The 25,824-nt window shown below is 45.5% G+C and overlaps 1 protein-coding gene across 5 annotated transcripts in view; it reads right to left on the reverse strand.

Moving 5' to 3' along the window:
• Positions 1-356: 356 nt before the first annotated feature.
• sbf1 (SET binding factor 1) overlaps positions 357-25,824 on the reverse strand; it is a 46,844-nt gene continuing 21,376 nt past the window's right edge. For 2 of the 5 annotated variants that reach the window (XM_041029930.1, XM_041029927.1), the window contains 37 exons: positions 24,074-24,103; positions 22,204-22,309; positions 21,708-21,840; positions 21,428-21,536; positions 20,098-20,211; positions 17,039-17,116; positions 16,628-16,741; positions 16,372-16,500; positions 16,112-16,210; positions 15,734-15,941; positions 15,252-15,364; positions 14,982-15,131; positions 14,830-14,898; positions 14,535-14,696; positions 14,171-14,436; positions 13,815-13,987; positions 13,601-13,674; positions 12,160-12,352; positions 11,935-12,062; positions 11,654-11,829; positions 10,404-10,540; positions 9,945-10,152; positions 9,641-9,837; positions 9,279-9,416; positions 9,064-9,159; positions 8,710-8,784; positions 7,985-8,157; positions 7,732-7,908; positions 7,533-7,634; positions 7,264-7,449; positions 6,536-6,662; positions 6,274-6,404; positions 5,680-6,024; positions 4,826-5,031; positions 4,567-4,654; positions 4,265-4,396; positions 357-3,866 (listed from right to left, as the gene is read on the reverse strand). In XM_041029930.1, coding sequence (XP_040885864.1) covers positions 3,768-3,866; positions 4,265-4,396; positions 4,567-4,654; positions 4,826-5,031; positions 5,680-6,024; positions 6,274-6,404; positions 6,536-6,662; positions 7,264-7,449; positions 7,533-7,634; positions 7,732-7,908; positions 7,985-8,157; positions 8,710-8,784; positions 9,064-9,159; positions 9,279-9,416; positions 9,641-9,837; positions 9,945-10,152; positions 10,404-10,540; positions 11,654-11,829; positions 11,935-12,062; positions 12,160-12,352; positions 13,601-13,674; positions 13,815-13,987; positions 14,171-14,436; positions 14,535-14,696; positions 14,830-14,898; positions 14,982-15,131; positions 15,252-15,364; positions 15,734-15,941; positions 16,112-16,210; positions 16,372-16,500; positions 16,628-16,741; positions 17,039-17,116; positions 20,098-20,211; positions 21,428-21,536; positions 21,708-21,840; positions 22,204-22,309; positions 24,074-24,103 — 5,241 coding nt within the window. In that variant the 3' untranslated portion in view covers positions 357-3,767. The remainder of the gene's footprint in view (positions 3,867-4,264; positions 4,397-4,566; positions 4,655-4,825; positions 5,032-5,679; positions 6,025-6,273; positions 6,405-6,535; positions 6,663-7,263; positions 7,450-7,532; positions 7,635-7,731; positions 7,909-7,984; positions 8,158-8,709; positions 8,785-9,063; positions 9,160-9,278; positions 9,417-9,640; positions 9,838-9,944; positions 10,153-10,403; positions 10,541-11,653; positions 11,830-11,934; positions 12,063-12,159; positions 12,353-13,600; positions 13,675-13,814; positions 13,988-14,170; positions 14,437-14,534; positions 14,697-14,829; positions 14,899-14,981; positions 15,132-15,251; positions 15,365-15,733; positions 15,942-16,111; positions 16,211-16,371; positions 16,501-16,627; positions 16,742-17,038; positions 17,117-20,097; positions 20,212-21,427; positions 21,537-21,707; positions 21,841-22,203; positions 22,310-24,073; positions 24,104-25,824) is intronic. The other 3 variants (XM_041029931.1, XM_041029928.1, XM_041029929.1) reach the window with 2 other exon arrangements.

Below are 25,824 nucleotides of genomic sequence, written 5' to 3' on the forward strand. Positions count from 1 at the left end.
TGGAGAATTGCTAACTTCTGGAGCCAGACCCCAGCGGCAGCCGAGGAACTGCAGCTTTTTGAACGCGGAAGTGATCCTCACTGCTGAAACCTACAACTCCCCCTTGATGTGTCCACATAATCCTGAGAGGAGGTCAGAGGTCAGCTACCTCTGTCTGTGAGGGGTGTTAACACACACACTAACTGATGATGGTGTAATTAAAGTCAGAGCTGCTGTCTGTGTTTTAAATGGAGAAAACACCACTCAGAGTCTCTAAACTCATCAACAGCTAATGTTATTTAGAAATGTAGAAAAAATAAAGACGTATGTTGTGTTGTCAGAGGTGAAACCTGTTGAAACGAGTCAACAAACAGATGAACATTTAAACCCACGGTTTTTATTTGGATTCTAAAAACTATACTGACATGATTGACAACATAACCCGGCTCAGAATGTCATTTCTAATTAAAAAAAACAAAACAAAAACAAAATAAATAAAAAAGATTATGTCAAATTGCTGCGGTTAATTTAGCTTGACTGTTGTAAAGAGTTACCACGGATGAGAGATGAGTAAACTAGAGTGAAATGATGAGCTGGGTCTGACTGGATGTAGACTACAGTCAGAACACGAGGGAACCATCATCCCACAGACAGGGTTCTGGCTGCTGCTGTGGTTCCTGCTGACACTTTGGTCCGTCTGTTCCTCAGGGGACGTTTATTTTAAGATGCACAAGGTCGCCTGGGTCTGATGTACGATCATGATGCTGTGTACGCCAGCTGTCTTGGTCTGTAGACTTGATTTAATTTAACTGGTAGAACTGGTTTCATTTGTCTTGTTCTGATTGGTTTAAATGACTGAACTTTTTTTTTTTGGTTCCATCTTGTTTCTGACTGTCGCCAGTTAGCAGAACCCAGCAGCAGTGAGACTTCTGTCCGTACGGATTTATTTGACCGTAATCTACACCCAGAAATCCCACTAACTGTGGGCGACTAACATGCTTAAAATCCAACCAGCCTTTTAAAAAAAACAAAACCACCCCAGAGGCTTATTCTTCCACTAACACACCATTTCCACTCTCGCATTAACGGTTGGTGTTGAGTAAGGACAACAGTGTTTACAAAAAAAAAATACGTTGAGGGTTTACTTGTACATTTTCTCAAAAAAAAAACAACCATTAGTCACATTAATACAGAAATAAACAAATGGCACATTGAATTCCTAATTTAAAAATAAAGTGGTGCTTGAGGAACTTTCTTACTGAGGAGACAAGTTAAATAAATTACTACCATAAACGTTACATACAAATCTGGAGTAGTATATACAAAGGAGTTATTAGACAAAAAAAAAAAATCTACAATTTCAAATTTTATTTTCAACAAGACAGCAGTAGAACCATATTTTACATAGGAGGGTTTGTGTTAACAAGTGTGGGTTCTAAGTGGTTTCTGTGTGTGGAGGAGAGGGGTGAACAGAGGTTGGGGGGGTGGGGGGTGTGGTGGTGGTGGGGGGGCAGTCTGACAAACCATTTAAAAAAAACAAAAAGTCATCTAACAGATGGAAACTCGCCTAAGGAAGTTTCAGCTTCTGAAACAGGTGCAGTGAGTCTGAGCAGCATCAGACTCACACCTGAAACACAGAGCACAGGTGACTGTGGTGGAACCTGACTCAGCATTATTATTATTTTTTAAACTTCAGTCTTGTTCTCACACCTGTGTCCATTATGACTGATGGGTCATGTTAACTTCACACTCATCGCCTCCATTTGTAGAAATTTAGGAAGCTGAATTTTTTTTTTTTAACAGGGACAGTGATCATGTATCACTTCAAATGTTCGTCTCCAAGTCCAAACTGAACTCTGAAATGAGCCCTCACGACTGTAGAGCTAGCACCCCACTAACCAAACCAGCCTGTTCACATGCCGGTGTGTTACATGTGTGAGTCTCTGCTGTATTAGTGTACCTACATGCTGGAGAAGCAGCCGCAAACAACAGGAGCTTTGTTTCTGTTACTGTCTTTCAGAATAACTCTGTTTGATCTAAATAACATCTGAAGCAGAATCTTTCTACATATGAAATGTTCAGTGATAGAAATGTGTTATTTCAGGTAGCATGCTAGGTGGCTAACCAAACAGGAAGTTTGTCTAAACCGGCTGGGTGTTAGCTGTGAACCGAGAGGCTAATTTCTGTGCTCACTCTCAGACTCGGAGACAAGCGTTTGAAACGATTCCTGCATTTCAGTTCACATGTGTCTGAAAAGCTTCTTCCGTCTCACACTGTTCTCCCCGATATGCCTCATCATCATACGTGTTGGAGGTGGTGAAAGCAAATTTAGCACAAACCACAGAGAAACTATTATGAGAACAAGACCTGGGTTGCAAAATAATGCAATTTCCTTTAACAAACATCCTGCCAGAGCACTGTGGTGAGTCAGTATCCATCAACAAAACAAAAACAAAAAAAAAAAAACAACTATCAACTTTCATTCTGCTCCTTTAGTAACCCTCTTTACTTCCTTCCTTCCAGGTCTCTTGCTGTTTTGAAGACGTGACAGTGAAATAAATCCATCCTTCTTCCTCCTGGCCTCCCGTAAAAAAAAAATCAGAGCGTTATTAATAGTGGTTGAGAAACAAACGCCTGGTTGAAGAGCAGAGTTCAGCTTAGTGAGGGAAGTTTTGTCTGCTTTGTAAACACTTGCAGTGAAAGTTCACCGACCGACACGCTCCGACACACCTGACAGACTCGAATCTCCGACTGGCTCTCCCGATTTGATCTCTATGACTAATTCATGGCTTTCACAGTATATATATATATATATATATGTATGTATATATATATATATATATATATGGTCACCGCCTGCTGACCACAGGTGATGAGCATTGATCACTTCCTGGTACAAATTTGAGATTTTAGAAAAAAAAAAATGAAAAGGAAATCCTTCATGAACCGTTGAGGTGTTGCTCCCCCTCCCCCTCCTCCATCCCCTTGCAGTTGCAGTAACATACTCCACTTCTCTAAAACGCCTTCTAAATATACTGCGAATGGGCTACATCAGGCAGTGAGAGGCAGAGAGATCGGAGACCTCAGAGGACTGGAAGAAAGAGCGCTTCCTGTCACTGCATTCCTTCCTTAGGGGTATTTTGGTCCGTCAACCCATCAGTCCATCATGTGGGTGCTTCTCCGGAGCAGTCTGAGTTGTGTGCGTGTGTGTGTATGGCTGGGGTGACGGTCGACCGCCGCTCCTCCATCATCACCCCAGGCCCCAGACCCTAGACCCCAGACCCCAGACCCTCAGTCGGTGAGGAAGGAGAACAGGTTGGTCGTGGTTTCAAGGTGGGAGGGGTCTGGATAGATCTTCATGCTGGTCCAAGCTGCGGGACGCCTCACAAAAAAAAAAAGCGACAACGTGCTTTAATATGTATTGTTTTTGTGCACACAGACATCCAGCACACATAGTGGTCAGACTGTCAGGGAGGCAATAGGCTGTAGCTACTTGGTGAGACGACAGCGAGTGGTTCTTCAGGGACATGTTTGTTTTGGGGTTTGTTTGTTTTTTTTGTCTTTTTCTTATTTTTTTTTTATAACAAAAACACTGAAACGTTGTGACACACGGTTATTAGTTCAACACTAGCGAACAGAACAGAGCTTAAGTGGTGAAAGGCCCCTTCCCCTTCCCCTCCCCGCTTCGCTGGGATTGGCTGGCAGAGATGTCCGTCATGGTGCCGCGGCACGGCACCGCTTATTCGTTTCCTGGTTGCATTTGCTCCTTAAAGAGTCCAGCCTCCACTTTAGGCGTCTGACAAGCAGCTCTGAACACTGTCCATCCACAGCTGTGCGTTCAGGCTGTCCTGGGCACAGAAGTTATACACTCGTTTGGTCGTCTTGAGCTAAAACAAGAAGAGAACGAAGAGATTAATTCCAGCCATGTGACACAGCTATCATCAAATTAAATGTCATTATTATATAGATACCAAACATTCAGTGGATCCAGCAGTGATCTGTAACTGTTTGTTAGACAAAATAAGACATTTGAGGACATCTCTTTGGGCTTTTCAGGAGGCTCAAGTCTGTAAAAGACAGTATCAGTGGTATTTATATTGAAATAATGAATATTACACAAACACTTTGAGCCAGTTCTACCCATAAAAATCACAAACCAAACACGGCTTGCACAACAGAGGGTCACCATCTTAGATAATAAGCAAGGATTCCCGAGTCAGACCACGTGGGAGGTTTTCCTGCCCGTGATGTGGATCCACTGACAGACCGCAGCTCGGTGACTCACATCAAAGAAGGCTTTCTCCTCGACGTTCTTCGGTGCTCCCATGGCGGGTGTTCCCGGAGTGACAGACTCCACCTCAGCCAGCTCAATCACCCCTTTACACTCCTTATCCTGCCTGGACTCGTAGTATCTCAGCTGTGGGGGCGGGGACACGTGGTTAGAGACGGAGGTAAAGACAAACCACTCTCACCACAGAGGTTTCACCTACAAACCTCCGACTGATGATCTCGATGAAGAGAAATGAATTTTTCAAGAGCTCTGAGGTCACTGAAGTTCTCACATAATTCACACTCAGCTCCTCTCACCTGATGTTTGGTCTTGTCCAGGACAAACCACCGTGGTTTCCATGGTTTCAACAATGCCCCCTTCTTGAACAGGATGCCTTCAAAACTCCTGATGGGAAAAGACAAAAAGAAAAAAAAAAGAGATTGGACAAGTTACTCGTGGTGTATTAAACGTGAGCAGGGAGTCGTGGTGTCTTTCTCAAGGACATTTCAGCAGAGTGGGTTATTTAAAAACGCTACGGATGCTCTCAGGTCCCAGCTCTCCTCTCAGAGCACAGACCTGTTCTCGCTCTCGGTGCTCTGGAACTGGCTGTAGAGGGTGCTGGTGCTCGGCCGACCGGGAACGGGCGTGGAGGTGGCGCTGGCCTCGCAGTCCAGAGCCAGGTTGATGGAGGACCCCACGCCGCTCTCTTGCAGGTAGACGCCCTGAGAGCGCCGCTGGTGGCTCAGGTTGGACGACATCAGCAGGGAGCTGGAGAACGACGGCTGGGGAGGAAGGAGAAACAGGCAGAAGATGGATGAGAGAGAATGACGAGTGAGTTTGCAAAACGAAGAGTCTTTACAGAAACACACGTGATAATCTGCTGAAAATGAAAACAAAACAATGGCCTCCTTCAGTAAGCTTTAAAGATCAGTCCTCAGTGCTGAAAGACCTGCATGATTCACATACAGAACATGTACAAACCACAGTGGGGTCTTTTACTTCCTTAGCTGCATTCTACTTTATCACCATGAGATGTCAAACATGAGCTACCACTTCTCATTTAATAACAACCCGTCAAATCACGAATGATTACTGTGAACAGGTCGATCTCACTTGCTCTGAACTCACACTGTGTTTCTGAACTAAACCGCACAGAGTCTGGACTGTGACAGCAAAGAGACTCTTCAGTGTTTAATGGTGCTGTAATAAAACTCATAAATGAATGAAAGAGTGTCATCTTTCATTCATGCCGCTGCTTAACAGGCACTTTGCACTGTGAGATATATTTCATGAACTGACATTAACTGTAAGAACACAGTGAAATCGTATGTGTAAATGTTTACAAGCTTCAGTGTGTGAATGTAGATTTTGCAAATAATAAAAATACAGAAAGATCTTTTTAGGTGAGGAAAGTTAAACCACTGTCTCACCTTGCTCTCCAGTTTGGTCTCCGTTCTCTGCGTGGTCTTGATTTTGTCCCACGTGTCCTTCCACTTCTCTGACGTCTGACCGAGCTCGGCCTCCAGACTCTGCAGGTCCTGCAGCAGCTTGGTGATGGCGTCAGGCACCACCTTGCTCAGGCTGTCGTAACACGGCCACACGACGCGCCGCTGAGACTTGGGCCCGCTGGTGTCGGGTTTCTCCGGCGCCTCCTCTGCCACGCGCTCCTGCCGGCCCCTCAGCTCCCAGTCGTAGGACGGACCCTCCGACAGAGTCTCCTCCATGTAGAAGTCCCACACCTTCAGGTTGGAGATGAAGGTGTATGGCCGCAGCACCTACAACACACGGTTACTCATGTAAAATTCACCAACCGATAAGTCCGCTTCATTTCAGTCTTGCTCTAATTGCTCTAAGATCTACGTATTAAATATCCAGTTTGTGTCTGCTCCTCCAGCGTCTGTGGTCTGTGTGTCACTGTGAGACCTTATCTTACATCAGGACATTTCTCAGTTCACTGTACTGGTAGGACAGACTCAGTATCACATATGTTCTCAGCCTGTCGGGTGTCTGTGCAGGGGCCTCACCTCCTCATCCTCAGGAGAGAACATGTAGTTGTAGAAGATGGGTGTTTTCTTGTTGAGCCTGTCGATGTAGTCCCACACAGACTTACACACCTGAGGGCTTTTCCTCTCACCTTTCTCCTCATAAAGCACTCCTGCACACACACACACACACAGGGCTTGTCAGGACAACACAAACTGTAGCTACGTGTTTCTGAAGCAGTGCAACTGTGACTGAGGACGACAGAATTTCAGAACCATGCCGCTTAGACTCAAATCCTCTCACCCAGCTCAATGCGTTCGTAGTCGGAGTCGAGGAGGAAGGTGCGGAAGCGGTTGGAGACGTAGTGGTAGGCCAGGAACTTCAGGTAGTACTGACTGAACTCAAACTCCATGGGGAACTGGAGGTGGATCTGAGGGTGGAGGGACGGAGAGACACGAGAGTCAGGATTACAGAATACAGAGTGCGATCACGCTGACGCGTTTATATTTTTGACATGAAAAACACTAAAACCCGAAGGAGGTGTTAACTCCGCCTGAATGTGTGACCTGGGGTTTGTTTTATTAATGTCACACAGGTTCAGAAACAGTCTTTGATTCAACCTGATATCTGCTGCTCCCTCATCCGGTTCATCTTGTGCATGTTAATTTATTTTTGTTCTACTAGACGTCAGCTTTATTACTTGACACATTTGTGTAGGAAATAAAACTGAGAAAGCAAAACAGGAAATGAAGTCAGGCGAGCAGGTAAAAATAGAGCGTTATGAACATGTATATATAGCAGGAGGAAATAGAACTGAATTCCTGTTTGTACACTTTGCAGGCGTCTTGTCAAGCATAAATTTCTGGTGCTTATTTCTTGGTAAATTTAAATTCTTCTGACACTTCACACACACAAAGTCCTGCATTTAAATAAACCCACTGTTATTTTTAGCCTGACTCTGAGCTTCATATTTGAGATGCTGACCTCTAATCTTTCTATAAAAATCAACAGAGTATCACAGGCTGAAAAACCTGGTGCACGCAGTCGAGAAACTGCAGGAAGACGGGGGTGAAGCCGCTGCTCTGGCTGCCTAGCGTCTGCGCCCCACGGTGGCTGAACCTGTGGCCGAACGACAGCCACTCTTTCTCCACCAGCAGCCGGAAGCCGTCAAAGGTTCTGTAGTAGGGGTCAGACAGCAGCTGCACCAGGGACACCACCTGCACACAGGAAGCATGTCCCACTGAGAACACACTCAAGAGAACACTCAGAGAGCACTCAAGTTTCCTGGTGTCAGTCAAACCTGTGTGGTGACGTCCCAGCCGTCCTCCAGGCTGACCATGACTGATGAACCTGCATCGAGAAGTTCCACCACCAGGACAGATACCTGCAGTACCCTGTGCAGCTGGACACACACACACACACACACACAGTCAGAACAAATGTCCCACTGAGATCACAAAATGAGCTGAGACAGAAAAAGAAAACCAGTGAGCACTGACCAGAGCCATCCACTCAGACTCTTCCAGGCAGCGCAGGAAGCTCGTGCTGGGATCAGGGAGTTGGGAGCTCGGCACGCAGGCCTTCATCAGCTTTTTAAAGCTGTTCTTCACCTGCCGCACGTCACAAACCTCGATGGGAACCACCTCCCACTGCTGGAACGCGTCCTGCTTCCCTCCCTGAACAAAGCAAAGTCCGAGTCATTTCACCAGTCAGGTAAATTTTCGTTTGTAGCACTTGACCAAAGCCACTGACCTTGAGCTGGGCCTTGTCTCCGATGATGTAGAGGTAGGCCTTCTGCTGGCGGAGGAACAACGCCTCGCTTGGCCCTCCATTGGGCTGCGGGGACTCTTTTCCAGCCAGACGCGTCCCCACGTCTGGGTTGTAGGCACTTAGACGCCCACTGCCTCGGATACTGCCCCATTTACCTGCAATACACACACACACACACATCAAATCATTTCTTTTTTCTTCAAAGGGATCGTGACATAACTGTATTATCAAACCTCATGTGGAAATCTTTCCCACGTTAAACAGCCATTAAAGAATCATTCCAAATTATTAGCACTCAAGGCGTAATAAACTGGAATTATCCTTTAAGACACAGAAACGTGTATCACGTCCTCAGCTAGTAACAGCCATGCTGGTAAACACAGGCAGAAATGATTGAGAACTACCCAGTCCAGTCAGCTACATCTAGCTGAATGACAGCTACATTATGATGAAACTCCGACTGTTGTTCGACATTCAACAGAGAAAAGAATCAAACAGGAAACAACAGACATCAGACAGCAGAGCTGCAGCAGCAGCATGCACACACAGCAGCTCTCCGATGAACAGAAGCAGTAACAACAGACCATTAGTCTGCAGAGGCAGCACAGTACCAGGGATGACGCCAAAGACACTGACGCTACGGTTAAAGAGATCTGATTGGTTAGAGAGTGTTGGGAAAGGTGTGGGGGGGGCGTGGCCTACTGTACCTCTAGGAGAGTTCCTGGCCTTGCCAGACACTTTGGGCTGAGAGAGGGAGATGACTTTCGCCCTTTGACCAAGAGCTGAGGTCAAATGACAGAGACGGCCCGTTAACCAACAACGCCACACAATGGAGGATGGCCACACACTCACACTCACACACACACACACTCAGATCCTAAACATGAGCTACAAGGGATGGACTGACTCATTCATCACCCTCCTGGTCCAGTCCCAGTTTCAGTAACAGATGTCAAACTTGAAAATACAATTCACACATTTTCTTTTGAAACCAGGATTGTGACAAACTAAGTGATGCTAACAAAGACCCTACAGCATGAGGGCAAATGAAAGTGTCTCACCTCCTCTGCTGAAGGTTCCGGGAACATCCTCCTTGGTGCCCATCACCTGTTTCATCAGAGCGCCGATCTTGGGCTGCCTCAGCTTATCTGATGAGTCTGTGTACGCAAGAAACCAGCAGCTCTTTAACGCCAGGTTATATGTGTTTTATGATGTAACTGATCTTGAGGCAGGGATTCAGGGATAACAGAAGCTAACGGTGTGTTCATCCACCCACCGGAGGTGCTCATATGTGTGGAGGTGAAGCCGCTGAGAGTGTTCCTGCCGCTGCTCTCACTGTACGAAGGCATGGAGCTGATGATGGCCTGCAGGTATTTCTCCTGCTCCAGACTGGTGGAGTCTGCCTGGGAGGGAACTGCAGAGAGAGCAGACACACGAACACAACTTGATGTTTCAGGTAACTAATGTGTTTTTTTTTTTTGCAGGAGGTAAAATTTCATCATCAGTGTTTTGGTAGGTAACGATGAAGGACTGGTGAGGAGGTGAGTAGCCATGAATCAGGACATTGACCAAAACTAGCAACAGTCCCTGGTTCAAAGTTCATCAGCTGGATTCCTGAAATAGATTTTCGTTTTTTACCTGCAGTGGAGGCGTTGGAGGACTTAAAGAAGCCCACCACACCCTTAGCGTGGAGGCCTGCAGAGCGCAGCAGGACGGCCTTAGTTCTTGAATTCCTCCAGCAAACCACAGGGAAGCGGTTCTGACGATAACAACGGCAGATTCTGTGGATGGTCGCGTCTGGGATGCTCTGAGGCACTATCAGCAGGCCGGGGTAGCTGTGACACACACACACAGACACACACAGTGTATAAAGAAGATACTATCTGTGTACATTCCCAACCTCTTGCCTCTCATCTGTCTGTTGCTTCCAGCTGTCTCTTACCTTCTGCAGATGGTGTACATGCGGTTAGCGGTCGAAATCCTGAAGGGCTCATTCTTGGAACGTGTCAGGCTGTTGCTGAGCGTGCCCAGACCCAGGCGCTGGTAGTCGCGACAACAGGCTCGCTCCACCACGTTGCTCATGGTCTGTCTGTCCGATGAGCGGATGGTAGAGGAGAGGGTGAGGGAGCTCTGGTCCACCTCCTCTGAGACTGTGGAGACACAGGAAAGCTCAGTGCAAGGGAATTTAATTTCCACAACGCTTAGTGGAAGCTCTGATGACAGATAATCTGGTGGCATAGGCACCACATGTCAGCTGAAGAGTAAAAACCTGAAAACAGCTGAAGTGTCAGTGAAAATATATGAGTTGAAAGGATGTGAAAGTAATTTGTAATTAATTTAAAATGTACATTGAATGGCTCTTCTGTGTGATGTCGCCCACTAAAACTTCAACCGTGATCACCTGAGATTTCATCCTCATCCAGCTCTGACTGGAAGCTGCTCCTGTTCTCCAACGTGGGGGGAGAGTACTTCTTCCTGGTCACATACTGCCGACCAATGGTCCTTTTGGCACTCTTCACCAGGTTCTTGGAAAGTGTCCTGAAAAAGACAAGGAGCGAGGAAGAAAAAGGTGAGTTGGACCATTTATTAATACATCACAGTGCTGATTCAACAGCATGACCCATTCAAAGCGGCCTGACATCCACTTCCTGCTGGGGCTTTTCGCACACAAACGCGCATTTAGATTTGAGGCCGTCTCCAACTCCGGCTGACAATGAGCTGTTTTGACTCTAAGTTCGTCTCAGCGCATAATCGAATTCGCTGGTTTATCGGCCACAGGACCAGGGTCAGAATTTATATGTCTGAATGGAGATTTTTTTTTTTTTTCAGCAAACACACTCACACACCCACACAGTGCAGAGAGATGGAAACAACGGGGCTGATAAACCAGCTGCCACATTTTCCACTGATGAATTATTCAAAGGCTTCTCTCATGCTCCTTTCATTCTCCAGAAAAGAAAGAGGGGAAAAGTGTGCGTAGAGTGCTCAGGGCGTTGGGAGGGGGGCCTGAGAACTGACTGCTCAGTCTAGTATAAGTTCCAGTTTGTCTGCTTAAACACAACTCATTTTACTGCTGTTTGTTTTCCCATTCCTACTGAACTTGAACCAGTTCACCTGTAAGAAAACCGAGCCTCACATTTTCAGGCATGATGGATGATATCTGGTACCAGATAGATGATATCTGGTGGATGATATCTGGTACCATCGTGTCTAAAAGAGCTGCAGACATGCATGACGTGAACGGGCCCTTGGCTTTACCGCCTAGGTCATAGCCTGGTGAAATATGGGGTAAAAATTCTTGAGCAAGAGGTGCACATTAGTGACTTTGGTTCGCAGGGAAAATGTGAGCTCAACAGCTGGGACAGGCTGTAAATTTAGCAAATATCACAGATGTGAAGTGAGTTACTCCACTGGGACAGAGGGCTCTGTGCTCGGCCTACAGGATGAGATGGAGTCAAAGGTCAGGGGTGATTTAACAGCCTGTCATTGGTCGATAGTAACAGTGCTTATGTTGCTGATGGATGGCTCCTTGGAGCTAAATGAGAAGCGGCCTTAGTTCTTTAAATTCTCCTGCATTGAAACAGTTTGTCATCTGACAAATCCGAAAAGGTGACAACTGACGACGTTGTTCATTCTACGTAGGTTCCTTACTTGAGCGACTGGTTCTTGTCCTTGGCCTTGTGCTCCACCACCAACTTGCCACACTGACCCACAGTGAAAGCAAAGGTGCCCTGGACATGCTGAGGATAACGCAGCTTGTGCATGTGCTTCCTGAAAACCTCAGCCAGGTCCGACGCAACTTCCTCATCAAACGCAATCTTCATTAGCTACAGTCGGACAAAGAAACAGTGAAGTCAGAGAAGAGTGATCACAGAACTAAAAGAGGAAGAGGGACTTGTTATTTATAGCAGGAGCTGAGACTGTGAGAGTACCTGGAAGGTGCAGGATCTTAGCTGCAGCCCCTCTTGGACAAACTGGTCCATGGGTAAAGTGACTGAGATCCTCTTCTCCTTGGTCAGAGAGGCAATGGGGAAGGAGCGAGTGACCACCTGCTCACCCACTACAGGAAGAAGACGCAGACAAAGAGCTGGGTTTAGAGGACTCACTCATCTGACCCATTCCGTATCAACGTAACATGTCTGTGCGTCATGTCTCACCCAGTGGGTCTGTAGGCGTGCCCTTGAAGATGAGGCGGTAGGTGGTGAGGAAGATAGCACCCTCAGCAGGGAGCAGAGGCGGACCTCCCATCAGCCCCGTGGCCTCCTCACGGCCGTCGGGAATCAGGTGAACCCGCATGGCATCCATCACCAGCTCCTCACCTGGCAACAGAGTCGGCCTCAGCAGCTTGGGCTGCAAGGAGACAAAAAAAAAGAAAAGAAAGAGAGGCTTCACTGATTCAGATCACACCTACATGTACAAGAGATTAAAGAGTCTAAGAAACTTAGGAGACAACATTTTTGAGAAGCATCAAAACTTGTAAAGAGATTCTTCATCTAAATATTTCCATTCTTAGAGTTAAATTTCCAGAACAACTAGTAAAAAATGTCATTCAACAAATGGCTGTTAATCTGAGGTTGACGGGTCTTGAGGTGAATCTAAAGGGTTGTGAGTTTCTTACTAGTGTAGCAGAAACAGATCCTGCAGGATATCTAAGGTTATATGAGACTAAACAACCAAAAATGTAACAATCACTCCACTCATCAAACCCAACCATGCTGAGTTACTGGCTGGATGACCTGCAGTGTTTGGGGAGTTACCCAAACTTATTGTTGCATAACAAGCACGTCAGCCAAGCTGGACTGGTGGGATCTTGGCAGAGACGATGTTACAAAGAAGAAGATAAATACACAGAAAAAATATATATTAATGTTATTTCTGTGATAGCATTCATGTGGCTGTTTTCATGCAGTGGGATCTTAATTTCATATTTCTCCAAAAAAAAAAAAAAAAATACTAGGACTGTTGTGTTTTGAGCAGTCCCTGAGGACCCAAAGCTTTATTAAAGGACTCTCATTTTCAAACAGAGAGGACTCTTTGGGCTGCTGAGCTTTTCCAAATATGAACAGCATGAAATATGAAGCGGACTTTGTCCTGTGGCCCCTTACATCACTTCCTGTCCCCCAGTGAGGCCCGGAGAGCTTGCTAAGAAACTCCACCTCTGATAGGAAATGAATGAAGTTTCATTACCGGAGGCTGAGCAGTTACATGTTTCAGTCACGAGTCTTTAGCGAACTGACAAAACATGTCAGGCTAAGCTCAGTGCAGCCACCGTCCCTCTCTAACACACTGCACGCAGGACTAACAGCACCCTTCAGACTGAAGGCACTCCGGTCTGCAGGGCCACAGGGAGCTGTAGCAGCCAGGCTGAGCTCCACCGGGTCTCAGAGACCAAACAGCACAACAAGGGACAGCAATCACCCAGCATGCACTGCTCAGGCGTGCTTGCGAGCCACACGGTTCTGTCTCTGGCGGACAGACGTACCTGCCGTGATACTGTGAGGCTGAGCTGTAGGGATTGGTGGAGAGGGGAGTGGGCAGGGCAGGCTGGGGTTCTGCATGGCCTTTGTCCAGTGGGATGTAAAAATAGGAATTGGTTACCTTTTGGATTGGAGGCAGTCTCTTACTCTCCCTGTGGACTGCGTCTAGCGTCTCAATGTGCATCTGAACAATGTCTGCAGGAATAAAGACAGAAGGATGAGGATGGAGACTAGAAATGACAGATTTTACAGTGAACTCTGGTGTGATGCTCTCTGTGGGACAGAGAGAAGTCGGTGAGTGTGGCATGTCTCGGTGCTTCTCGGTGCTTCAGTACCTGGTATCATGGTGTGGAGAGCCTTCAGGTGCTCGTTGGTCACGCCGCTCTCATTGCACACTTTGTCGACAAAGCGGTTAATGAAGCGCACCACAGAGTTGGCCACGTCGGAGCTCTCAGCGTCTTCAAAGCCGCTCTCTGTGTCGTAGCTCTCCGCCATGCTGCCTGCAATACTGCAAGACAAACGAGAAATGGCTTTGAACGTTTTATGTTTTTAAATTCCTACAAACCCAAACAGCTACAAACAAAGCAGTATCTCAGCTTAACATCCTCACTGATGAAGTCTGAAATGAGCTAGACAGGTAGACAGACAGACAGGTAGCCTTTAAAGGCCTACCAAGGAGGGTAGTTTGTACCTGTTGGTGACGTAGCTGTTGCTCACACTCTCCACGTCTCCGAGGCCCGTGCTCCTCAGCAGGCGGTTCTTGCTGGTGTCCAGCGGCAGCAGCAGGTAGCTCATCCTGTTGGCGTAGTGGATGGCCTGGCTGAACACCGTGCTCTCCTCCTTCTGCACACGCTCTGTCTGCAATTCCTTGGTGAGCGTCGGCCACAGTCTGTTCTGCTCTGACGCCAGCTCCAGGGCGCTGATTTCCCTTCTGCTGCCTGACCCGTCCTGCTGCTCCTGAGGACAAATCAGAGAGGAGGAGGACTCATCAATGACTAATCGCCTCAGGACAAGTTTGACACTGGGCAGCGCGGGAGGTGAGTGCAAGTGCTTACTGAGTTCTTCTGCTGCTCCCCGTCCTCCGTCTCCAGGTACAGAGCCCTGATGTGATTCTGGACATCACTGTAGAACATGGCCTCCCAGAACTGCATGTTGGTCCACACCATGTGCTCCTGTACACAGCTGTAGGCAAACTGAGTGATGCCTGCGCCTAGTTTCTATCAAAGACAAGGGGAGATTTTTATTGAAGAGATGATCCATTTTACTTTTCAGAAGAGCCCAGTGACAGACAACATGAAGGACATCCTGCGGTGTGTGAAATGACTTGGGTGATGTTGGTTGTGAACTTACTCTGCAGAAGGCTGTGACCAACGGAAGCAGGGCAGCTGCAATGCCGTGTTCATCCATATGTGAACAGTCCTGAACACAAACAGATAAGCAACATGTCACACCAGGCCCTAAACTTCTATCTGAGGCGTCCTGTAGTGTTTTCAAGGTTTTACCTGTAAGGTGCAGTTCATCATGCGGACAATGTAGTCGAACTGCTGGTCATCCAGCACAGCTCGATTCTGTAGGACGTGCTGATTGAGCTCCTGGGTCAAACAAACCCGGGCTGCCCGACCCTTTAGTGCTCGCAGTACAGCTGGCATCAGCTGGACAGAGGAGACAAAAAAAAATGAACTTCATTAAAGTTCCTTTTTTTATCTGCAGTGTTTTGTGACAGGACAAAACTGCCCAGTCAGCGGGGCCCTGCAGAGACGCATCAATCTCACCTTCTTTGCCTCCAGCATCTTGTTCTCAAAGATGTATGCGATGCAATTCCTGACCACCTCCAGCCTGCGGGCGCTGTTTGCCATCACGTTTCCATTCCTGTCCACAATGTCTCCTGCAGAGACAAAGCAGAGGCAGGTAATCAGACACTCAATCATCACTGCAGCACTGAGCTCAACCCCATTAAACACATACTGTGAGACAGATTAGTCTGAAGTTCACACAGGAAGTTTGAGGTCCAAGGGAAGATGATGAACTGGGTGTAGCAGTTTTACCAACGCAACTACCAAACTCAGCACCCACAGCCTCACAGCTAACTTTTTGAGGTTTGCCACCTCTTGTCTTAAGAACACCACTGTTACAACCACATGCTCCAGTATGTGTCTGCAGATTATTAAGAGGCCTTTCCACCTGGGTTCATGTTTCTCATGCTAAGAACAGCACTAGGGGCTGAAACATCGTCTCTGTCTCCACCTCAGCTCACCTAGTGGGGGCCCGGATGGCACCATGCTCTTGACCTCCACCTTGACCACAGGAGGTGCGGTCTTGAGCTTGGCGGCAGCGTGGTCGATGAAGAGCTGCACGGCGACCTCGTCCAGCACAGGGAAGGGTATCTGATTCTGTACAGTGTTCTGGCTGTTTTCTGACGGTCGCTGGACTTTGTGCATGGCCACTGCCGGGTAGGGATTCTCCTGGAGGAAGAGAGAAACACAGAGAATCACATCAGGGAGAAACCAGAACATTGGTGACATAAAGAAAGACTAGGGAGAAACTGGAGCGAGAGATGAGCAAGAAGTGGGAGGAGGAGGTGAGAGATAGGGGGCCAAAAATTGAAAAAAGGTAGAAATTTGTGAGAGTGTACGTTTTTGAAGAGCTGCTCAGCCAGCTCCTTGACGTGGACCATGACTTTGTGTGGACAGGCCTCCTCTTGTCGTATCCGCTCCACCTCATTGGCTACCAGCTGTGAAAACAGGACAAATGAGCACAAGTGTTAGCTGAACTCTATTCTGCTGATCTGCATTTGGTTGACAAATCAACAAAGCTGGATGTGGCTGTCATTAACCAGCCTGCCTTCTCCTTTAAGTAAGAGTCAAGCAGTGCACACAGTGCTGACAGACTCACATCATCAAATAGGTCAGTGGCTCTGTAAGGAGGCCCCCTCTCTGACACGAAACCTGCAAACGCCATGCCGTCCAACACCTTCGTGAGGAAGTCGTCCTCCGTCAGCGTCCTGTGGCCCAGGAAGGCAGCCTGTGGAAACACACGTCAGCGCTAATCTGATCTGATCTGAATATTCTTTTATGTAAAATACACACAGTGTGTATCGGTCTGCAGTGTTAGACGCAGGATTATATAGATCTGGGTTTTCTTCCCGTACCTTGTGGAAGCGGATCACTGGTTCAGGGTGAATGCGAATGATGTGTAAACACCAGCGATAGCCCTGGAAGAGCCGAGCGAACAGCCACAGGAAGACTGCACGGATCTCCTTATCCTGAAACGCGCACAACAGTCCAGTTAAAGACAGCACATGGACACACAAACCAAAAAAAATTCAGAAACTCTTTTGCTAGTATTTAGGATTCTGATTAACCTTCTACATTTTATTTTTTACCAGATTTTAGTTTTTAATTTCAGTTTTTTTTGTACCAATAGTCTGGTCTCTGTGTGTTGTAGCTCATTACCACAGAAAAATGTAGTACACTTCAAATTCCCAAATATGAATCTGATTCTTCCTGCTTCTCTGCTGGGTGAAGACAGTAGGTTATCATCTGATGGAGCGTTTCATTACCTGGATCTTGAGTGAAGAGGGTTGTGTGGACGGTGGGGGGAAGGCATGATCAGCAACTTCCAGCTCTGGATCCAAAACCTACAACAACACCAACAACATGAAACCACCATCAGTCACTACTGACTCACATCCCCCTGCCCCGTTACTGTTACTTGTCTCCATGTTTTATGAGACATAAACAGTTGCAGCTACAACATATCCAGGCCAAATAAATACTCAGTGAATATAATATTCACTGAGACGGAAAACAGCCTTTGGTCTCAGATCCATATCCATTAAGTAAGGAGAGCACAGCAGCTAAGCCCTGGTTCATGGTTGCTGCCCAACAATCTACAGCATCATCATTCTCGCAACCTTCCCTCAAACCAGCTTTGACCTTTCCCAGGGAACATTCTACAAATTAAAGACTCGCTGAAGACCCACTGATCGGTTTCCCAGGTTTTTCTATCTCATTTCAGTGATGGAGGTCAGTCCCACCTATGCGAGCTGACCAGAGTGGCTGATTCTTTTATTTAGGTCATCAGTCGCCCACCCAGGTCAATTCACCACAACCAGATCAGCTGGAGCTACAATCCTCCAGTTTATAAATCTGACCTAACGGCTGAGGACACGGGCCCCATAACCCAGTGAACTTCTCTGTGGCTTTTCTCCAGCTTCCATTCCATCAATACAGAGCAATGACCACAACACACAAGAGTCTCTAGGTTATAAGTCACAAAGCACACAGAGCAGCCAGTGACAGAAAAAAGTCCTAAACACAAAAACATAAGGCACGATCCCTGGATTTCACAATAAAATATTTTCAATTGTTTTTGTTAGACCTACTGTTTATTATTATTATTATTAATATTTTAGATTTCAGCCTTGTCATCTTAGGCATTTAGCACATGCCCCACTAACTAAGTCATGGTTCAGGGTCTTGCTTGAGGACACTTTAACACACATTTGTGGTATTACAGGAACAAACCACACGACCAAGCTAAACTGATGCTTTAAAAAAAAACATAATCCAGGTTGTATTTTTCTGCAGTAAAGAAAAGAAAGTTGGTTTAGCATTGATGGAGAGATAAAGCCGAGAAGATGAGAACAACCAAAAGTTTTCTTCAAACTCATTCACACATGAGAAAATGCCCCTGAAACATCAGTTGACTAATACATGGCATTGTGTAATCAAAGACAGCCACTGGAAAGCACCTAACAGTTTGTACTGTGGGAACTTCAGCTAAAGATGCTGTGTTTAAATGTCACTAATGCTCTTTCCTCAGGACAATCAGGACAATGCATTTATGATTAGAAAATATTGCAGAGTCAAGTATTATAAATATTGCAGGAGTTCGTGGGAAGAACTTGTCCAATTTCAAAATTCAGGCAGCATCCAGACGTACTTGGCATATCTGAGTTGAGACAGAGAAGTGAAGGCCAACTCCAGCCTCTCCCAAATAAACACATCCTAACCTCTGCCTCACTGAGATCACAACAGCAAGGAAAAAAAAAAAAGATCCACTGTCTTAGCAGCAGGAGGAAAACTGTCCTCTGGCTTGTCTCAGCCTTGTCAATCCTTTACCAGACACTCATCATTTATGATTATATACCGAAACAATAACACTAATCAGAGAAAATGAGTCCTTGTGTTTTTTTACGTGTCACAAACAATAAAGCAGGCTATTCAGGAAGACATGATTTGGCATCATAACACACATTAAAAGGATTTTCCCACAACTGATCCAGTGCAATCAACTAGAAGCAATTAGTTTCATACACAGATGGATTAATGACGTTTATACTGAATTAATTTTTTTCTTATTTTAAGCCGTTGGATTTTTTGGGGGAATCTTTTCATGAGCCCGATGAAGAAGAATTCATTTATTTAATTTCTCTGTATTTTTATTTTCATCTGCAGAGATATGTGTTCACTTTAATGTTGGGTTATTTTTGCTGTTCAGCATCCAGTGACTTTCAATGCAGTAAAAGAATATAACATGAAAGCGGTAAGGAGAGTGAATTCTTTTTATAGATGCTGTGTACTGCAAGTAATTTACAGTCATCACTACTAGTTTGCCTTGCAGACTCTTAACTCTTCAGCACGTGAGGGGAAGTATCCGAGACATTCAATAAACTATGACACGCCCGGTGCTATGGGATGAGTGAGCATCTTATCATAAACTGGGATCTACTTCCTGCGACAGTTCTGTTATCTACATACCCTCCAATAAAATTATTAAAATTAAAATTAACAATTAAAAGTACCATACTATGTTTGTTTTTATGAAACATAAACACAATAAAGAGAACAAAGTAAAGCAGGAAAGAAATTCACGTGTCTTGCATTTATCAATAAGATAATAAGGAAGCTGGCAAATCATTTGTTTACACAGTTAAACAGATGTAAAGCATTTCTCAGAATGGGCTGGCACTGGACTACTGGAAGAGGCTGAAGCTGCAGAGTGCACTTAAGTGCTTCTGATATGGGATGGCTTTATTTAAAGAGCCCAATGGGAACACAATAGGGCAGAGCAGGAATAGTACTTGATAGGATGTTCTTTACCATTCAGCGTGACATGGTTACAACCATGGCTGAGCTGGCAGCATTAACCATAGCTGAAGCTTTCCCTAATAACACGAAAGATATTTAACTGAAACAAAAACTTTCTGTCCCACTAAAATATATTAAATTCTTGCAGGGATGATAAGGAGCAATGACATGCAAATCATATAACATCTGCTGTATGACATGTGTGGAACAGGCAAGCAGTGATCTAAAGTTAGTCCCAGTTTCATTTCGAGTGACACAATATATGCGTGATCGACATAAAACTAAACATGAAACAAATTCACCATTTAACGCTAAAAAAGCTCCACAAAAATTCACTAAACCAAAACGAAACCTGAAAAACATAAGATAAGGAAAAAAAATCCTTGAAGAGCTTCCTGGCATCCCAACCCATTAATCACCTTGGGGGAATTTACTGCTTGGCAGAATTAAAAAAAAAACAGATTTCCCAGCAGTCAGTGGCAGCGTGTATTGTGGGTGTGTTCAGTGTTTAGGCTGCAGCTCTTACCATGGAGAGTGCAGTCTGGGTCTGCTGAAGGAGCGGTTCAGGTAGCAGGGAAATGTGGACGCACTCAGGGATCGTCACCGTACCACCGTCCAGGTCGGCGATGATCACGTCCAGCTGAGCACAAAACACACACACACACACACAGACACACACTTTTCATCTCTGCTTGTGAGACTGATGATAAACGCACATGAGGGTGATACACAAGCTGATTGCGGCCAAGTGAAAGACAAAAACACAGAGACAGAGAAAAGTCATCTCCGTCAACAGCTGCTCATTACATTACAGGAGCTATCAAACAACAAAACGCACATTCACATGTAACTGCAGACAGCAGGAAAGGCTGCCCAGACGATAACCTCCGACCCTTGACCCCGATGACTGCACATACATTAATAATGGGTGTGTGACTACTGTGCAAAACACAGCATCCCGTTGTTATGCGAAATAATGGCTCCATCAGAGCGGCACAGTGAGCGGCATGCGGCAGCATGTGGTCAGACATCTCTAACAGGAGTGTTCGTTACACAACTCATCAGGCTTTAATAAGACAGCAGCAAATTACTTTCTTTGATAGCGAATTCTAGACACTAATTATTGTTATTTATATTGGTGTAATTCATCTTGGCAAGGTTTGTATAGAGTATTGTATTATCAGGATCTACAGAGGCAAACAGGTACCAAATGACCAGATGGCAGCAGGGGCAGTTTAATAAAAGACACATGAACCATTGCTTAATGGGTCAGTAAGAATTTACATGGAACATACCACCCACTGTAATCAAAACCCAGATCCACGAGTAGCTGAGGGTATACTGTGTAAGTATATAACAGAATTTCTTCAGAGAAAATTTATTCAACTATGGAACAATGCTCTCAACTTTTAAAACTAAACTAGCATTTTCTACAGCTGCAGGTGTTCCAACTAGTCCCTCGTCCACACAGGGCGCGCTGGGGTTTTTAATGATGTCGCTTGTTTGTTTATTGTTGGTAGAATGTGCTGTGTGGAGCTGGCCGTTTGTCCTCCAGCTCGCTGCCAACATTGTTTGCTGCTTCATGCTGCATCCTGATTATTTCCTAGTCAAAGTGGTTTCGTTTTCCTTCCCTGGCCAATAAATGATTAGTGGGAGTTCTGAGTATGTGTGTTACATATTTAATGCAATTTCACCCTCAATACAGGCTCATGAGAGGCAAGAGACTCGCTCCCTCTGCATTTATAAACATTTGTGTATTGGTTCTTCGCTGCAACAGTGATGCAGTTTTTCCTTTATACCAGAAGAGTTTAAGCATTGTCACATTGTTCTGTCATACTGTGGTGATGAGAACGCACCAGTTCTTGTGTCTCGGAGCGGAAGAATGAATTGACACCGATGATGAAGGGAGTGGGCGTGCTCAGGACCTCTAGTAGTTTTCCCGGTAGGATGGGAACGTAGGTGAAGCTGAGAAAGACACAAACAGAGAGACTTTGCACATCAACTGTTGTCAACTTCACCCACGCTGTTTTACCCTCTATTACCTCTAGTTATGAGTCAATTATGTTGTGAAAATTAAAAAAATAAAACCTAGAGGATGATCTGAAGGCACAGCACTGAAAGACTGCGGATACGCACCTGTATTTGAGGGGGAACATGATGGCCAGCAGTCCACGGCAGGCGTCTGTTAGTCTCTGGTAGCTGCTGGACAGGAACAGGATCTTATGTTCCGTCAAGGCAGCGCAGAACAGATACAACACGTTGACTATACCTGAGGGACAAGAGAGGACAGACAGGACATCACTGACAGTCCCTCTTTATGTTTGTAAATGACCAAAACAACACACACTAGTACACCAGCACCTCTCACTATGGCCTCAGTAATAAAGATACAGTTGAATTAACACTTACCAACAGTGCCAACAAAAACTGAGCATTACAAGCTTCATAAAGATAAACTTTATAGCAACTTTATAAAAGTGGCTGACTTTGGCTGTGGCACTGATTTACTGCTACCAGAGTGTGGTCACTGTATTGCTCACAATTAACATTTACCAAACCTTCAGCTGGACACCTGAAAACAATATTTAGAAATGGGACAGGTGTGGTAATCCCAAGATATAAGCGTTCGTACCGAGCTGTCTGAAGAGCTGGGCCACACTGCTGCCGCTGACAGGAAGTGAGTCATCGATTGGAGTCTGGATAACTTGCCGGTCGCCAGCACCTAATGTTATAGTCCTCTACAGATTAAGAAAGAGAAGGAGAGAAAAGAAAGCTTGAGAAGGGGGAGTGAGAAAATCAGAGAACGAAGGGTGTTTTCTCAGAAGACCAGGGTTTGACGGTCTTCCTTTAATCACAGTGGTGTGTGTGTGTGAGAGCAGCGTTAGTCAGCGACAGAGAGATGGAGAGTCCCAGAAGCTTAGCAGGTACATGACAAATAAGGCACAAGCCATTCCAGCCAATCAGGATGTGGAATGGAGCTGGACTCCATGCCAACAACCTTACTGCAAAACAACACCAGCAAACCACCATATCAATAGGCCTTCATGGGAGACTGAAATCCCAGTGACATGGCAGGTGTCATGCGCGGGTGATTTTCCGCTACAGTCTAATGTAAGCACAAATAGAGAGGGGACTGATCACGGTGAATTTGCATGGATGTTTAGTTCGGGATCTCACATTTGACACTATCCATTCCAGATAACTCATGTGTGAGTGGAAATTTACTGTGCTCCAAACAAAAGACAAAGCCAATAAATATTGATTTGTGTGTGGTTTGGATAACAGCTGTACCCAGGCATGGAAACAGAGATGATTTAAACCGTAACAACAAACAATAAATCTATGCAGTACACTTACAATCATTCAGTACAACTGAGATCTGCAGCATAAGATGGGAGTCTATTCAGGGCAAGATAACATGACTGCTGGACACAGGATACCCTGGGGACGTGATTTCTGATACATGTGAAGCATTTGAGACTCAATTTCATTCAACACTCCAGATAATGTGATCCCAATGTTATGCCCTAGTGATCAGAGACAACAAAATTAAAAGGACAGCAGTGCTCATGTAAGGTGAATTTTAATCTTGCCAGAGGGCTTTCAAGGTTCACCAACCAGTCTGATTGGAAATGCAATTTGCCCCTGAAAAAGAGATGACTCTGAAAGTGGCTCACAGTTACCCAGTCGGCACGGCTGTGTGCGGACTGGGCGAGCTGGGAGGGAGAAGTGCAGCATTATCTCATGCTCTCTACAGCAGCGATAGCGTCAGCGGCCATAGGCAAGCTGTTAGCACTTCAATGCTGTGACCCAACAGCTGATCATCTGGTGTGTTCACTTCAGTGTTTGGCTTCTGAGATTTGATAATAACGTTTGTGCTGGCGTTACCTTAGCCAACGTTTTTAGCTAGTTTACTATTCAAACAAAGAGGAGAGGTTTTAGCCGACTAAAAACCCAAGCCAGTAGCCTTCCTGCAATGAGGGTTCATTTCAAAAAGTTATGAGGATGTTACATTAGAGCCATGTAGTTATTAGAATAATACACTCTTAAGGCCAGAGAGCAAAGGGAATGTTGTTCTTGGGATAAGTTGTGTTATCTGAATGACTTTTCTTTGTTCCTCCTCATTACAGAGCGAGTGATGCTGTTCATGGTCAATTACTGATCTGAAAGTGTACTGAGGAATCTTAACGTCACTACTTTTTGTAGTTTGCATTTCAGTTCCTCAACAGAACAAACAAACAGGCAGGAACATATTCAGTATTCTGAATCTGTAGAAGTGCTGAGAAGCTCATTTTTGTATCAGAAATGAAGTCTGGTACTGTAAGTAACAAGGGTGATCAGTTGTTGGTCACGTATTGAGTTTGTACCAAAGCATTTTGATTGGTCCTCCTGCCATGGGAGCTGTGCATGGATTGGCTGAGGGGGAATGGGTGGAGAAAGGGAAGCTGGGAAAGCTCAGAGCTGATAGGTGGCGAGGGGAGAATGAAGTCAGGCCGGCGTACCAATCTCTCCTCTTTCTCCTCTTGGCCCGGCTACACAAGCACCCCGCAGAGAGAGAGACACACACACACACACACACACATACACACACAACCCGCAAAACAAGACCCAGGTTAGAAACAACAGGAGCGAGGGCACATAATGCCCAGATTTGACAACAATATGACGGTCATGTATCAGCATGGCAAAACAAGTAAGCCGCACAAACAATGACGTCATAAACATGGACTGCGAGATGAGCGCTGCGTAAAAAAATATGAGGATGAGTAAAACATTACACACGAGAGACGCACGTGCAAAACAAAGTGAAGCTGTTATTTGACATCCAACAGCGCAATAACAGCAACAAATGATTCATTACATCATTTTATTCCTAACTCAAAATAAACACATAGAGAGCAACAACAGTACAAACAACGGTACGGTAACTTGTCATATAACAGCAATAATACAGTAACAGAAAGAGAGGGGGAAATAAATATGAAGACTACATTACTTTTACTAGCATAGTCTGCTGTAGGTCACAGAGGAGGAGCCTCACTGAGCACAGGGTTTACTTTTAGACTCGAACTTAAAATGGGGATCTCTGAGAAGCCATCAAACAAGACATATGACCTCCTACACCACTGCCCTGGTTCTGAAATGACACTGTAACAGTAACTCTGCTCTGATGAGGGAATATTTAAAGCTGAGATATGAAAACTGAAAACATCTGACCACAGTATAGCTTCTTCCAACAGCACATGACTGTTTTTAAACCGTAACAGGTAATAAAACTGAAACTGGTAACAGCAGAGTTCCTGCACTGAAATCGCCTTCCAACCTCAAACTCACTGACACACCACAGTGATAACAGGTGAAACTAACAGGCTACGTGCCAGGTTGAGGATGAACGTGTTTCTCCTCATGTGATCAACTAACAGAAAGTAGCAATGACCTCAGACAAACTTGTGCAACTTTCAGTATGAGGAGGATTTTCCGTAAATTAGGCCTCGAGGCTATGATGTGTTCTTCTTACATCCAACTCTGTCAGTCAGAGCACTTGGCGCTGCGACAGGCAATGTCCAGAAATCGGGAGTGGAATTCCCTCGGTCAAATTTATTAGTTATAAAGACAACAGCCCGGTTACTAACAGATGTGAAGAAGAGCACTTGGCTGTCTTCCATACTAAACAGAAGCCATTCCCCACCATGGGGAACTCCGACAGTAACACATATACTCTCACACAAACACAGGCCAAAGGTCAGGGTCATGCACCGATTGCAGGGATTCACTGTGTTGGTCAAGGGGGACTTCACCACAAAAGATGCATAAAAACCCCAGTATGTCACTGCTCTGGGTTAAGGATGGTCACCCTGCAGCTCTAATTTTGCAATTCACCATTTCTCACATCAGGCCAGAAGCCTGCGGTTCACCTCACCAACAACTGTGTGTCAACTACTCTGATAAATTACTGGCCATGTAGTGGAACTGTTTAAGGACCTCAGACACTGTTTAGTTACTCAGTAACACTGTGATACGACAGCCTGTCCCACTACCAGTGCATCTAAATTTAGTTCAAAAGTTCAGGCGTCAACATTTTGCCAAACTGATGATTCACTAAGCCCCAGCCCCCTCAGTTACGGCCGCTACACCTGTCAGGCTTTCCAATCTCACAAAAATAAGCATTTACATTTACAATGATCGGCTCACAGAGTGGGAAAGTACGTACATATACAGAAAGAAAGTCCCATGTGGGGCTTGTAGAAGGTTA

This window comes from Toxotes jaculatrix, chromosome 22 (genome assembly GCF_017976425.1).
Source record: "Toxotes jaculatrix isolate fToxJac2 chromosome 22, fToxJac2.pri, whole genome shotgun sequence".
Taxonomy (NCBI): Eukaryota; Metazoa; Chordata; class Actinopteri; family Toxotidae; genus Toxotes; species Toxotes jaculatrix.